This window comes from Heptranchias perlo, chromosome 1 (assembly GCF_035084215.1).
Source record: "Heptranchias perlo isolate sHepPer1 chromosome 1, sHepPer1.hap1, whole genome shotgun sequence".
NCBI classification, from domain to species: Eukaryota; Metazoa; Chordata; class Chondrichthyes; order Hexanchiformes; family Hexanchidae; genus Heptranchias; species Heptranchias perlo.
In genome coordinates this window covers 115,538,857-115,551,411 of record NC_090325.1, presented here as the reverse complement: position 1 = coordinate 115,551,411, position 12,555 = coordinate 115,538,857, and the positions used below count along the sequence as shown (strand labels likewise).

At 39.8% G+C, this 12,555-nt stretch overlaps 1 protein-coding gene across 1 annotated transcript in view; it reads left to right on the top strand.

The window, feature by feature from the left end:
* Positions 1–12,555, top strand: part of sdad1 (SDA1 domain containing 1) — a 50,715-nt gene that overhangs the window by 22,121 nt on the left and 16,039 nt on the right. The window contains exons 12-16 of the mRNA XM_067990326.1: positions 2,294–2,351; positions 2,435–2,493; positions 3,382–3,458; positions 6,964–7,061; positions 10,600–10,676. Of these exons, the coding sequence (XP_067846427.1) occupies positions 2,294–2,351; positions 2,435–2,493; positions 3,382–3,458; positions 6,964–7,061; positions 10,600–10,676 (369 nt within the window). The remainder of the gene's footprint in view (positions 1–2,293; positions 2,352–2,434; positions 2,494–3,381; positions 3,459–6,963; positions 7,062–10,599; positions 10,677–12,555) is intronic.

Genomic DNA, 12,555 nt, shown 5'->3' with positions numbered 1-12,555 from the left:
AGCCTTGTATGCTATGGCATTTCAAGTGCTCATCCAAATGCTTCTTGAATGTTGTGAGGGTTCCTGCCTCCACAACCCTTTCAGGCAGTGAGTTTCAGACTCCAACCACCCTCTGGGTGAAAAAGTTCTTTCTCAAATCCCCTCTGAACCTCCCGCCTTTTACCTTGAATCTATGCCCCCTTGTTATAGAACCCTCAACGAAGGGAAAAAGTTCCTGAGTATCCATCCTATCTATGCCCCTCATAATTTTGTACACCTCAATCATGTCCCCCCTCAGCCTCCTCTGCTCCAAGGAAAACAAACCCAATCTTCCCAGTCTCTCTTCATAGCTGAAGCGCTCCAGCCCTGGTAACATCCTGGTGAATCTCCTCTGCACCCTCTCCAAAGCGATCACATCCTTCCTGTAGTGCGGCGACCAGAACTGCACACAGTACTCCAGCTGTGGCCTAACCAGTGTTTTATACAGCTCCATCATAACCTCCTTGCTCTTATATTCTATGCCTCGGCTAATAAAGGCAAGTATCCCATATGCCTTCTTTACCACCTTATCTACCTGTTCCGCCGCCTTCAGGGATCTGTGAACTTGCACACCAAGATCCCTCTGACCCTCTGTCTTGCCTAGGGTCCTCCCATTCATTGTGTAGTCCCTTGCCTTGTTAGTCCCTCCAAAGTGCATCACCTCGCACTTTTCCGGGTTAAATTCCATTTGCCACTGTTCCGCCCATCTGACCAACCCATCTATATCGTCCTGCAGACTGAGGCTATCCTCCTCGCTATTTACCACCCTACCAATTTTTGTATCATCAGCGAACTTACTGATCATACCTTTTACATTCATATCCAAGTCGTTAATGTAGACCACAAACAGCAAGGGCCCCAGCACAGATCCCTGTGGTACCCCACTGGCCACAGGCTTCCAGTCACAAAAACAACCTTCGACCATCACCCTCTGCCTTCTGCCACTAAGCCAGTTTTGTATCCAAAGTGCCAAGGCACCCTGGACTCCATGGGCTCGTACCTTCTTGACCAGTCTCCTGTGCGGGACTTTATCGAAGGCCTTACTGAAATCCATGTATACCACATCCACTGCGTTACCCTCATCCACACGCCTAGTCACCCCCTCAAAAAATTCAATCAAATTAGTCAGACATGATCTTCCCTTGACAAAGCCATGTTGACTATCCCTGATTAATCCTTGCTTCTCCAAGTGGAGACTAATTTTGTCCTTCAGAATTTTTTCCAATAATTTTCCTACCACTGATGTTAGGCTCACTGGCCTGTAGTTCCCCGGTTTTTCCCTACTCCCCTTCTTGAATAATGGTACTACATTAGCGGTTCTCCAGTCCTCTGGCACATCCCCTGTGGCCAGAGAGGTTCTGAATATGAAAGGCACTATATAAATGCAAGTTCTTTCTCAGTGGACTGTCGCAAGTATCTAACTACCCATCAAGACATTCATAACATAGATTTAAAAGGCTTTTGTAAATGGAGTTAGAGCTTTTAACAGGGTTTAAGGATCAATAGTTCAAAATCTACAATTTCTAACAGTTGAGAAACCTATGGCTAGATGTTGTTGAACTCAAAGCCTTCCATGTGCTTTTAGGGAAGGTAACCTGCTGTCGTTACCCGGTCTGACCTATGTGTGACTCCAGTCTCATACCAAAGTGGTTGACTCTTAACTGCCCTGAGAAATGGACTAGAAAGCCACTCAGTAAGGCAACTAGGGGTTGGGCAGTTTATGCCGGCCTTGTCACTGACACCCACATTCAGAGAATGAATTTTAAAATCGTTAATGAATAAGCAGAAAGAAAATAGCTACCGACATCTGCTACTAAATTGTCTCTCTGATCAGCACATGGATCTCTTGGATTATGAAGAGAATTTTCAATTGAAATTGTACGCTATGCTCAATATCCTCACTAGTAATTTTGGATATTTCGTGGTTAACTTTTTCTGTTTTTGCTCTCAATAAAACCCTGGGACAGCAGCCTGTCACTTACAATTCGCTATTCGAGGTGAGGAGCGGTACATTTTATAAAAGAATAATACTTGAATGCATACTACATCATAATGATCATTTGGTGATCTAAATAGTTTAGAGACCAGATTGTCTAGACGTTGTCAGAGTCTGGAACATTTGTGTTCATGGGCTTGTGACAGTTTCAGCCACTACATAAGATGAAATACTTATTGACTCGTTTGTCTGTGTGTGAAGGAGGCTTCTGGTCTGTGCAGTCAGTAAAGAATGACCATGTGCACTGTTGCTTCATTTGTTTTTCCTTTTACTTAACAGTTATTCCTCTTCAACTTCTACCCATTCACACAACGTTTCCTTCAGCCGCATCAAAGAGGTGAGTCTATCTCAAGTATTATCTATGTGAAGCAGTGCCATTTAATGCATTGACATGTGATCCTTCAATATTCCCCTTTTTAGATGTGACCAAGATTCTTCTGTATGCTGCACAGGCCACTCATCAGCTGGTTCCACCAGAGGTAATGATCAAATATTTAAAATGTTCCCTATTTAGATTTTTTTAAAAAAAAAGAATTTTGATGTGTTCAATTTTTACCTCAGAAACTAAAATCCCTACATTTTGAATGTTTATATAATTTTTTGTAGATTTAAGGTAGCAGAAAATTTACAGGCAAAAATAATTGGGTCTTACAGGTTAAGTGTGGTGCATTCTTTTATCTACAAAGGTTTGTGTCTATCCATGGATCGTGATGCCAGGACCTTGTGCCAGGACCTTGAACTGTGCCTTAATTGTGGACAGAATTTATCGGGTAGTGAATACACTTGAGCATTACAGGCTGGTGTTTTTCTGCAATGTTTGCTCTGGACTAGGACCGATGCTCCTCAGTGTAATAGGTGTCCAATAGTGATAGCTATATGAACAGTTTACAGGATAAGTGAGTGACTTTCCCAGTTCATCACTGGATACAATTTGTGCGGTCATTGGTTTAGTTATTTAGCAGCGTATTTAACTAGAAGTTGATGTCCAGTGCATAATGGTATTCCATCAACTGTCTGGAGATGCTGAGGCTGTGCTGAAAAGCTAAAGCTATCAATTCTATCCATTTCTATATTGAAAGTTTTAGTTGCTGCAGCCAAACTGGATGGTGGTCAACTGGCATGTTGCTAGACTTGCGTTGATTTATCTCTTGACATTAGGGGTGCATTCTCTCTGCTAAGTCACTTGCACTATACAACGTGCATGGCTGTGGGAGAGTGTGCATTGGGTGGATGGATCCAAAATTAAGCAGTAAGATGGAGCACTTGTATCCCTTGTTAGTGGAGGACAGATGTCACGAAATCCACAAGTATTGTGAACATTACTATTGTCAAAAATGTTATCAGAAATGTATTATTTGGTTTTCTAGATTATCCAAACAATGGTGATGACTATAGCAAACAACTTTGTCACAGACAGAAATTCTGGTGAAGTGATGACTGTAGGGTATGTATGACAAACATTAAATTATTAGTTCTTTCTTCAGATAAGTATATACAGTCTTAATATAATTAACTCCATTTTGTTAAAGAGCAAGTTTATACAAAAGTAATAATATGTTCTGTTTTTAAATGATCCCTCCAATGGATTAGTGGGTAAATGCATTGCCCAGTGATACTGAGTCACACAGATCAAGAGGTCCTTTGTTGTTAGCTGAACTGATCTGAAAGAGCAATTGGAGCACCATGATTGGCCTCAGTTCACCTGAGCTAGGGAGAGGGCGGATCAGTTAGGGCTTCTGCTTCTGGTGATCCCTGCTTGCCTGTGAATGTTGGGTGAGGAGAGTCTGGCTTGTCTATGATAGCCTCCAAAATCAAATAGGCCGTCGATGTTTATAGTTTCAGCTCTCTCATAAAGAGTGACTATTTGAGTGAGGAACTTTAGGACAGCGAGCACCCGTGGACACAAGTCATTTTAGGAATTTGTGTTCCTGAATGCTGGGATTGTAAATTTGTATGTTCCAGCACATAAATTGGAGATGGGGAGAGAGGAGATATTGTACCCTCTACCATTGTGATTTGTCTTCCTGTCACCACCCTTTTGCTCTTCTGAACCTACTGGATCAGTTGAGTGACAAATAATTTAAAGAAAAATAAAATTGCAAATGCTGGAAATCTGAAATCATTAACCCTATTAAAGCTTGTTATTTTTCGTATTACAGGTTATCATTAGTCCTATTACAATTTCTCAATAGTCCTTTTAGCTTATCTTTACTCCTTTCTAATTAGTGTTTTCCCCTTATTTTGATCCATGTCTTGACAAAAATTGTGAGGTGGGGTCGGGGCGGGGGGGGGGTTTGACCTCTTACCCTGTCCCCTGTCCAGAAGTTGGTCTGTAAAGCTGCCAATTAAACCAAATGCAGTCCTTGAGAACTACTGTTGTTTTCAGAATGAATATTGTTATCCCAACACAATGAGCCTGGGTGGCAACGATGGTTTAACAACCCCCGCACCTCCTATTATTCCAGATTGTTAAGGAGAACAGTTTCAGTGGTTGCTAATTAATTCTTGGGTAAGCTCGGTAATGTACCAATATCCTCTTAATCCCTGCATGTGGCTGTAAACTGGATTTTAAACCTTTGTGAACTCACTTTAGCTTAAAACCAACATTTCAACATACATCATTTTTAAATGCTTTTCATGGAAAAATTATCAAAAATGATCTGAAATCCTGAAACACAACAGTTCTATTAGACCTTATCAGGTCTTTCAGATAAAGGTTACCTTAAAACCTTGCAATATTAACCCTGGCACCTGGGGAAACACAGCCACCAACAGACCACGATGGCATCATGTCTGCCAGGTCAGTTGGAATAAATTTGGGTTGAAAAATTCGGCTGCCAAGTGCCTGGCACGTAAGATAACTCATCAACCACCTTGTCTGGATTTCATTGTGATGCGTCCTTCCAGGATGGGGCTCTTCTCCCATCTGCACACCCCCAACAACTGAGACTCATTCGATGGGAGACTCCATCATCATTACATAGAACTTACAGCACAGAAACAGGCCATTCGGCCCAACAGGTCTATGCCGGTGTTTATGCTCCACACGAGCCTCCTCCCACCTTACTTCATCTCACTCTGTCACCATAACCTTCTATTCCTTTTTCCCTCATGTACTTATCTAGCTTCCCCTTATCATCATCATCATCATCATCATCATCATCATCATCAGTAGCTGCATTGGAGTTTATCGGTAGTTCTATTAGAATTTAGCTTAAGTAGATTCCATTGGTATGTGTAGAAATTGAAACAAAATACCTGAAACATTAACCTTTTTTGGATACTACCGTAGCATTCAACATGAAACAAAAAAGTAGCGAGATTATAATTTGTTTCACAATTACAGTCAATTACAGTGTCAATGGTTCTGTAGATTGCACTAATTTTACTTTATAATCAACAGTAGAATTCATATTGTAGAGATGTGATGTAAAGAAAGCTGTGCATGTTATGAGAGCTGAAAGTAATTTGCTTTTTAACGTTAATTCCGTCACTTAAATTTCCTTTGTTTCTGATTCTCCAGTTAGAGCCAACACACACACGTGGGAGCCTGTCATCCATTTCAAAAAACAGAAATTTTATTGGTTATTTATGCAAAAATGCACTTGCTGTTTGTTCCACCTAGTGGCAGGACTTATTATTACAATCTAAACTACAGTTATTTATCTTTACTATGTTAGAAAATACTTCCCTCATTTTAGTACAGAAAGGTTTAATTTATAAAAAGGGGGGTTGCCCCTCTGTTTCTTCTGAGGAAGCCCACTTCAAATCAGTATGCTATTCTATAAAATAATGCCCCCAGTTCAGTTAAGACATTAAAATAATTGTTTTTTTTGCTTGCTTCTTTCCCTGCTTGAAAGACCATGCTGGAGGTTGGTCCCATGTTTCTGTCAGTGCTGTTCTGTTTTCCTGTCACCAGGTGCTGTGCAGGAGCGACCTGAGGTGAGCAGTGACTCACTCCGATGGCATGACTGAGATCAGGAACCAATCATGTAGCAAAATATTGGCACAAACTCATATCCTACTACTCAACTGATCTAGAATCGTCTTGTCACAGCAGAGTTAATGTAGCTTTTCAGTAAATCAGTGAGCTGAGCAATGGGATTAATGTCGTTCAGCAGCTACATACAAAAAAGGGACTCCATTTCTTAAAATGAACAGAGAAGACAATTTTACATTGTGAGGTTTGCTTCCCTGATTTGAGATTTTAGTGCACGTGATTCGCGGTTGGTTCAGAGGTTTTCAAACATTTCTGTGTGGGGACCTCCTGCAAATATTGACACGGGATCGGCAGTGTAGTGGTCATGTTACTGGACTAATAACCCAGAGGCATGAACTAATAATCTAGAGAATGTGAGTTCAATTCTCATCATTGCAGTTGAGATTTTGAATTCAGTTTTTAAAAAAAAATGAATCTGGGAATGAATCAGTAAAGAAGTGACCATGAAGCTGTCTGATTGTTGTTAATAACCCAACTGGTTCACTAATCTTCACTAACGGAAGAAAACCTGCCATCCTTAGCCAGTCTGGCCTGTACGTACCTCCAGTCGCACACCAATGTGATTGACTCTTAACTGCCCTCTGAAGTGAGGCACTCAGTTTGTATCAAATCCGGGCAATGAGGGATGGGCAATAAAAGCCGGCTTTGCCAGCAATACTCACCTCCCGAGAATGAATTAAAAAACAAACAATCCTGGGGACCTTGCTATAACTCTCAGGACAGTATTGCTACCTAAAGAAAAATAGTGCTATCTTTGGGGAAAATTAATTTATTAGTATACAGCAACAGAAATAATGGGCAACCAAGTAAATAATTACAGAAACATTCAGAATTCTGAAGATTGACAAAGATCTGAAATCTTTGCAGACCCACTGGGCTCCAAGGAACCTAGTTTGAAAACCTAAAGATTAGTGGATTAACATCTTAAAACAAATCTATTCACAAACAGGATTAATACCATCAAAGAAGTGAGTGCACGATGTCCTCTTGCCATCACAGAAGATCTTCTCCAGGACCTTGCTCAGTACAAGACGCACAAAGACAAAAGTGAGTGGCCAGATTTAAATATTTAATTTTAAAAGGATTATTTTATAATGGTGTTGCCATTGTTAGTAACAATAGCAAACAGTGTGTGTGTTTATTAAGCATTATTTCTCTCTTTGAAGGTTTATTTATGAAGATAATATGTTAAGTGTTCTGTACAAATCTCCAATTCCAATTGAATTGAGCACAGAAACATTTGTAGATAAGTCTTGCAGAAAGTATGTATTTCGTAACTATGTCAGAGATTTATCTGTCACACGGTGATTGTGATACTAATTTGACATACAAGTTCTTGTTAGCATGGGCACTGTTTAGCTATTTGAATCCATTTGAAAAGTGTTTTATTTTTCCTTTGTAATAAAGGATGAAAATAAACATGTTTTGTTGGTAAACGGGAACAAAATAAGCCAATCAACAACAGTGGTATATTCGTGCTACTGTGGGGGTGAAATTCCTCTTTTGCTGAAGTTGGGGAATGGAACACTTTCCATTCCAATACCCATTGGCAGCATCAGGTGCTCCCAGATTAGGTATGGCACAGCAAGATACAGAGTAAAGATCTCTCTGCTCCTCCCCTTTATTGTGCCTTGGCCTTAATCTTAGAAGAGCATCCTGTACTTCACCAGTGTGACATTTTGCCATTTCCCACCAACCATCATTAAGCCTGTCCAAATTGTCGCCAAATTTAGGGTCGTTTTGTGCTTTTTGTCCTCTGCCAATTAAAACTGGATTGAGACTGCCCAAGCTTGTTTCACATAAGGATATAAGGTCCTTTAAAACAGAAGACAAAGGAGATATTTATCCTATCGGTCTGGGCTGGATTTGACCCCAGGCCCCAGAGTCAAACCCAGTTGTCATCAGAGATTCATGTGTTGTACATGAGCTTGCTTTATTTAGTTCTCTAATAAAATCCTTGTGTCAAAACTCAAGCAATTTCACACTGATGCAGAATCCATGTTTTCAATGAAATATTAAACTACGCTATTAAATAGACTGGACCACTACATAATACTATCATTCATATTCTGATTGAGCCTGGAATGAGGTAACTGCCATATAGATGTATCTAATAGACATAATGAGTTACAAAAAGGCAAAAAAACACTAATTTTTTGCTGTAGGTTAGAATAAGATCCCCATTCACTCCAAATAGAATCAGCTGATTCGTAGGTAGATTTTCATCAATCATTTTTAATTAGGGGGCAATAGGTCTAATATGCAACATTTAATAGGCTGATTAATTCAAGCTGCTTGATGCCTGAACTCAGTTGCGATAGCTGGTAGCATAAATCATGATCTTTTAATTTCACCCTGATCTAAATTGAATGTAATTTCTACAGTGGTGTAGAATTAGCACAATTTTGGACACCTTGCTGAGCAAGGATTTCTGAACAACTTTCCATTGATTGACTTCAGACTTAGGCCTAGGATTGTGACAGCTTGGCATCACACATAGGATGCCTTTTTTTAACGAGTATTAATTTGATTGTTAACTTGATGTTTTTAGATTATCTGTCACCTGTAACTGTGTTGTCAGAACTATCTCGCACTAAGCTATTTTGATGCTCAGCTGGTTAATGCAATGACTACCTGAGAAATATCCAGCAACCCGTGATAGAAGTGCGCATGTGTTGATATCAGTTGAGGACGATTGTGCTTGTCTATGGTGTTCTGAGTGATCAAATACCTTGCCGACTCTTTCTGCCCTTAAATAGGAACAGGAGTAGGCCATGCATCCCCTCGAGCCTGTTCTAACTATCAGTTAGATCATGGCTGATCTGAAGCTCAAAACCATTCACCCGCCTTTGATCAATATCCCTTGATACGCTGACCTAACAAAAATGTATTGATCTCAATCTTGAAAACTTCAATTGACCCAGCATCCACAGCCTTTTCGGGGAGAGAATTCCAGATTTCCATCCCACTTTATTTGAAAATGTGCTTCCTGATTTCACCCCTGAATGGCCTAGCTCTAATTTTAAGATTATGCCCTCTTGTTCTGGATTCCCCCATCAGGGGAAATAGCTTCTCTGTATCTACCCTATCAAATCCATTTATCATTTTAGCACCTCAATTGGATCACCCCTCAATTTTCTAAATTCAAGGCAATAGAAGCCAACTTTATGCAACTTGTCCTCAAAATTTAACTTTTTAAGCTCTGAACTGTGTTATGAATACAATCTAACAATCCTCTCTATTTTCCTCCTCCTCAATAAATAGCTAAAATCTAAGCAAGTGCCTCCCCCCGTAACTTTTCAGAATTAAAGCTTATGGATATTCTGGGGTCTGGAATATCGTCGTGATATTTAGCTGCTACCCTGCCTTTTAAGACCACTGATTAAGTACTCCCTGTGGGAACCCAGGTAATTGTAGCTGCTTATAAATTTTTGGGGTGAATTAGAGATCAAAATTCATCGCGTAAAGTTTCAAGCTGTGAGTCAGAAGAACCCTGGGAGAAATGTTCAGGTTTATTTCTGTTTTAAACATTGTTTTGCATCTGTAACAAAGTGTGATGTCTGGAGCATTATAGATAGGTGCTATATGCAAGACTTTTATTTATACAGTATAATAGTGGATCTCCCATGGCACTACTCATGGGAAGTCAGTTGATAAGAACAAGAGTTTTAAACCATGTAATGCACAATTCTGCTAAATTAGAACTGTGTCCTTTTCAGGCAGTAGAGTGGTTGAGGTCATTCAAGTTTAATTATTGTTTGGCCTGGGAATTTTGCAAATTGTAAATTGCTGGTCAGTTTTGGCTTCAGAAGAGGAGAAGCAGCAGCATTTTAAGATCGTTGTGTATCCATAACGATGCATGACTTCTATTTGTATTCACATAAACTTTTAACATGTTATTAGTATATCTCCTGTAGCATAGCTGAGAGTAAGTCAGAACATGCACTGTTCTATAAGACCAGGAGTGTTATATCAGGTAAATCACAATGTATTCTTCTGTTAAAGCGGTCAACTAAGAGGCTTCTGTTAAGTAAACACTTTGGTGGGTTCATAAAGATGTCACTTAAGAGAAATCCTAGCTCTGGCATTTTTTGTTTCTGGAGAGTTCCTCTGTTTCTTTATACTTTTTGAAGGAAATTGTGCTCACTAAAGTGAGGAATGTAAGTGCTGGAGAAGGGAACACTTTTCATTTCAGGCACCCAGTCAGCATCAGGCACTCCTAGATTTGGTATAGCACAGTCCATACTCAATTTACAACACAATAATCTGTATCCATCCCTTTCTACATCTCCATCATTAAGTGTTCTTCACTTACTTGTCAACAGGGCACCATGCTTCCTGTATTGCTGAGAGAGGGGGAAGGATAGGGAAATGCCCTCATTGGAGATCGAACAGCCAATATCAAATAGTCAAGATGCATTTTCTGAACTTTTGCTTGATTACTTTTGGGAATGTGGGTATTTATGCAGAATTTGCTGCTGAGATTAAATGAATGTGGTAGAGGCCATAACTGAGTCAGCTGTACATGTGGACTTGATGTCTTTTTCTGTTTCCGTGCATTCTTAATTTCTTTTTTCCCCCCTAGATGTAATGATGTCTGCCAAATCCTTGATTCATCTTTTTAGAACAATGAACCCTCAGATGTTGCACAAGAAAGACAGGGTAAGAATTATTACAGCTGGTGTGTGTAATGTGCAGAGACATTCTCTCAGACCGAGTAGTAAATTACATTATGGTTGAGAATTTAAGTTTTACTGCAGACTGACTTTTGCAGCCCACTAAACTTGTATGACCACTTTCTTCAGTTCTCAGGCAGATTATTAGTGTTAGTTTCCCGGCCAATCCAAGGACCAATCTAGGCACCAGAGTTCTGGAGCAGGAGTCTGCTCCATTTAAACAATCAAGCACCTAAGTAAAAGTACATAAGTGGTTGAGGTGGTTGTACAGCAATGTGCACAGCATCCAAAACAAAACTGGGGAACTGGAGGCAATAATTCATAGCGAGGAGCCAGATGTAGTAGGCATAACTGAAGCATGACATGAACAGGACTGGAAGTTAAAAATTGCAGAATACAATGTATTTAGAAAGGATAGGGAAGGAAGAAGGGGGGGTGGGGTAGCTGTACTAATTAGAGACAACACAATGGCAAAAAAAAAGGGACATAAGTAACATTAAGATAGAAACAGAATCCATATGGATTGAGACAAAGGATAAGAAGGGATTGATCACGTTAATAGGTATATTCTACAGTCCACCTAATAGTGGAAGGGAAGTGGAGGAAGAAATATGAAGGCAAATCTATGAAATGAGTAAAAGACATAGAATAATAATCATGGGAGATTTCAACTACCCCCAAATAAGCTGGCAAGAGAAGGTAGAGAAAGGGGAATGGAGTTTTTACAGTGTGTTCAGGACTCTTTTCTTACCCAGTATGTAAGAAGCCCATCAAGAGAGGAATCACTACTAGATCTAATAATGGGAAATGAACCAGAGCAGATAAGAGAATTTGGCAGATAGGGCTACTAAGGCTGAGATAGATAGATTTTTAGACTTTAGGGGAATCAAGGGATATGGGAATCGGGCAGAAAAGTGGAGTTGAGGTCGAAGATCAGCCGTGGTCTGATTGAAAGGCGGAGCAGGCTCGAGAGGCTGTATGGCCTACTCCTGCTCCTATTTCTTATGTTCTTACATTCTATGAAAGGATGCACAAGATAAACTCACAGGTAATGACAGTGAAATGGCAGAAATATTGAATAGTTACTTTGCCTCAGTATTTACCAGGGAGATTAACAAGGTGGGTATGAAATTAGAAGAAGAGATCAAAAAAAGATATAAAGACATTTAAGATAGAAAGGGTGGAGATAATTGATAAACTAATCAAACTTAGATAGGATAAAACCCCTAGTCTGGATGGATTGCAACTGAGCATATTAAAAGAAGTTAGGGAAGAGATAGCAGAGGCACTATTACATTGGCACTATTACCTCTTCTAGAGGACTGGCGGACAGCTAATGTTATTCCTATATTGAGAAAGGGATAAAGAACAAGTCCAGGGAACTATAGACTAGTTAGCTTAACATCGGTAGTAGGAATGATAATGGAATCTTTAGTCATAGATGTAACAGAAAAACATCTAGAAACCGAAAATATAATGAAGGATAGTCGGCATGGATTTCAAAAGGGAAGGTCATGCTTGACCAACCTTATTGAATTCTTTTGAAGAAGTAACAGAAAGAATAGACAAGGGTAATGCAGTTGATGTAATATATTTGGATTTTCAAAAGGCCTTCGATAAGATACCGCATAGTAGACTCATGACTAAGGTCAGAACATGTGGAGTCAGGGGACATGGAGCAGAATGGATAACAAGCTGGCTACAAAACAGAAAACAGAGAGTAGGGGTTAAGGGTAGCTACTCAAACTGGTAAAAGATGGGAAGTGGTGTTCCACAGGGATTGGTGCTGGGACCACTGTTGTTCACAATTTACAGTAATGATTTGGACTTGGGAATCGGAAGTACAATTTCAAAATTTGCAGACA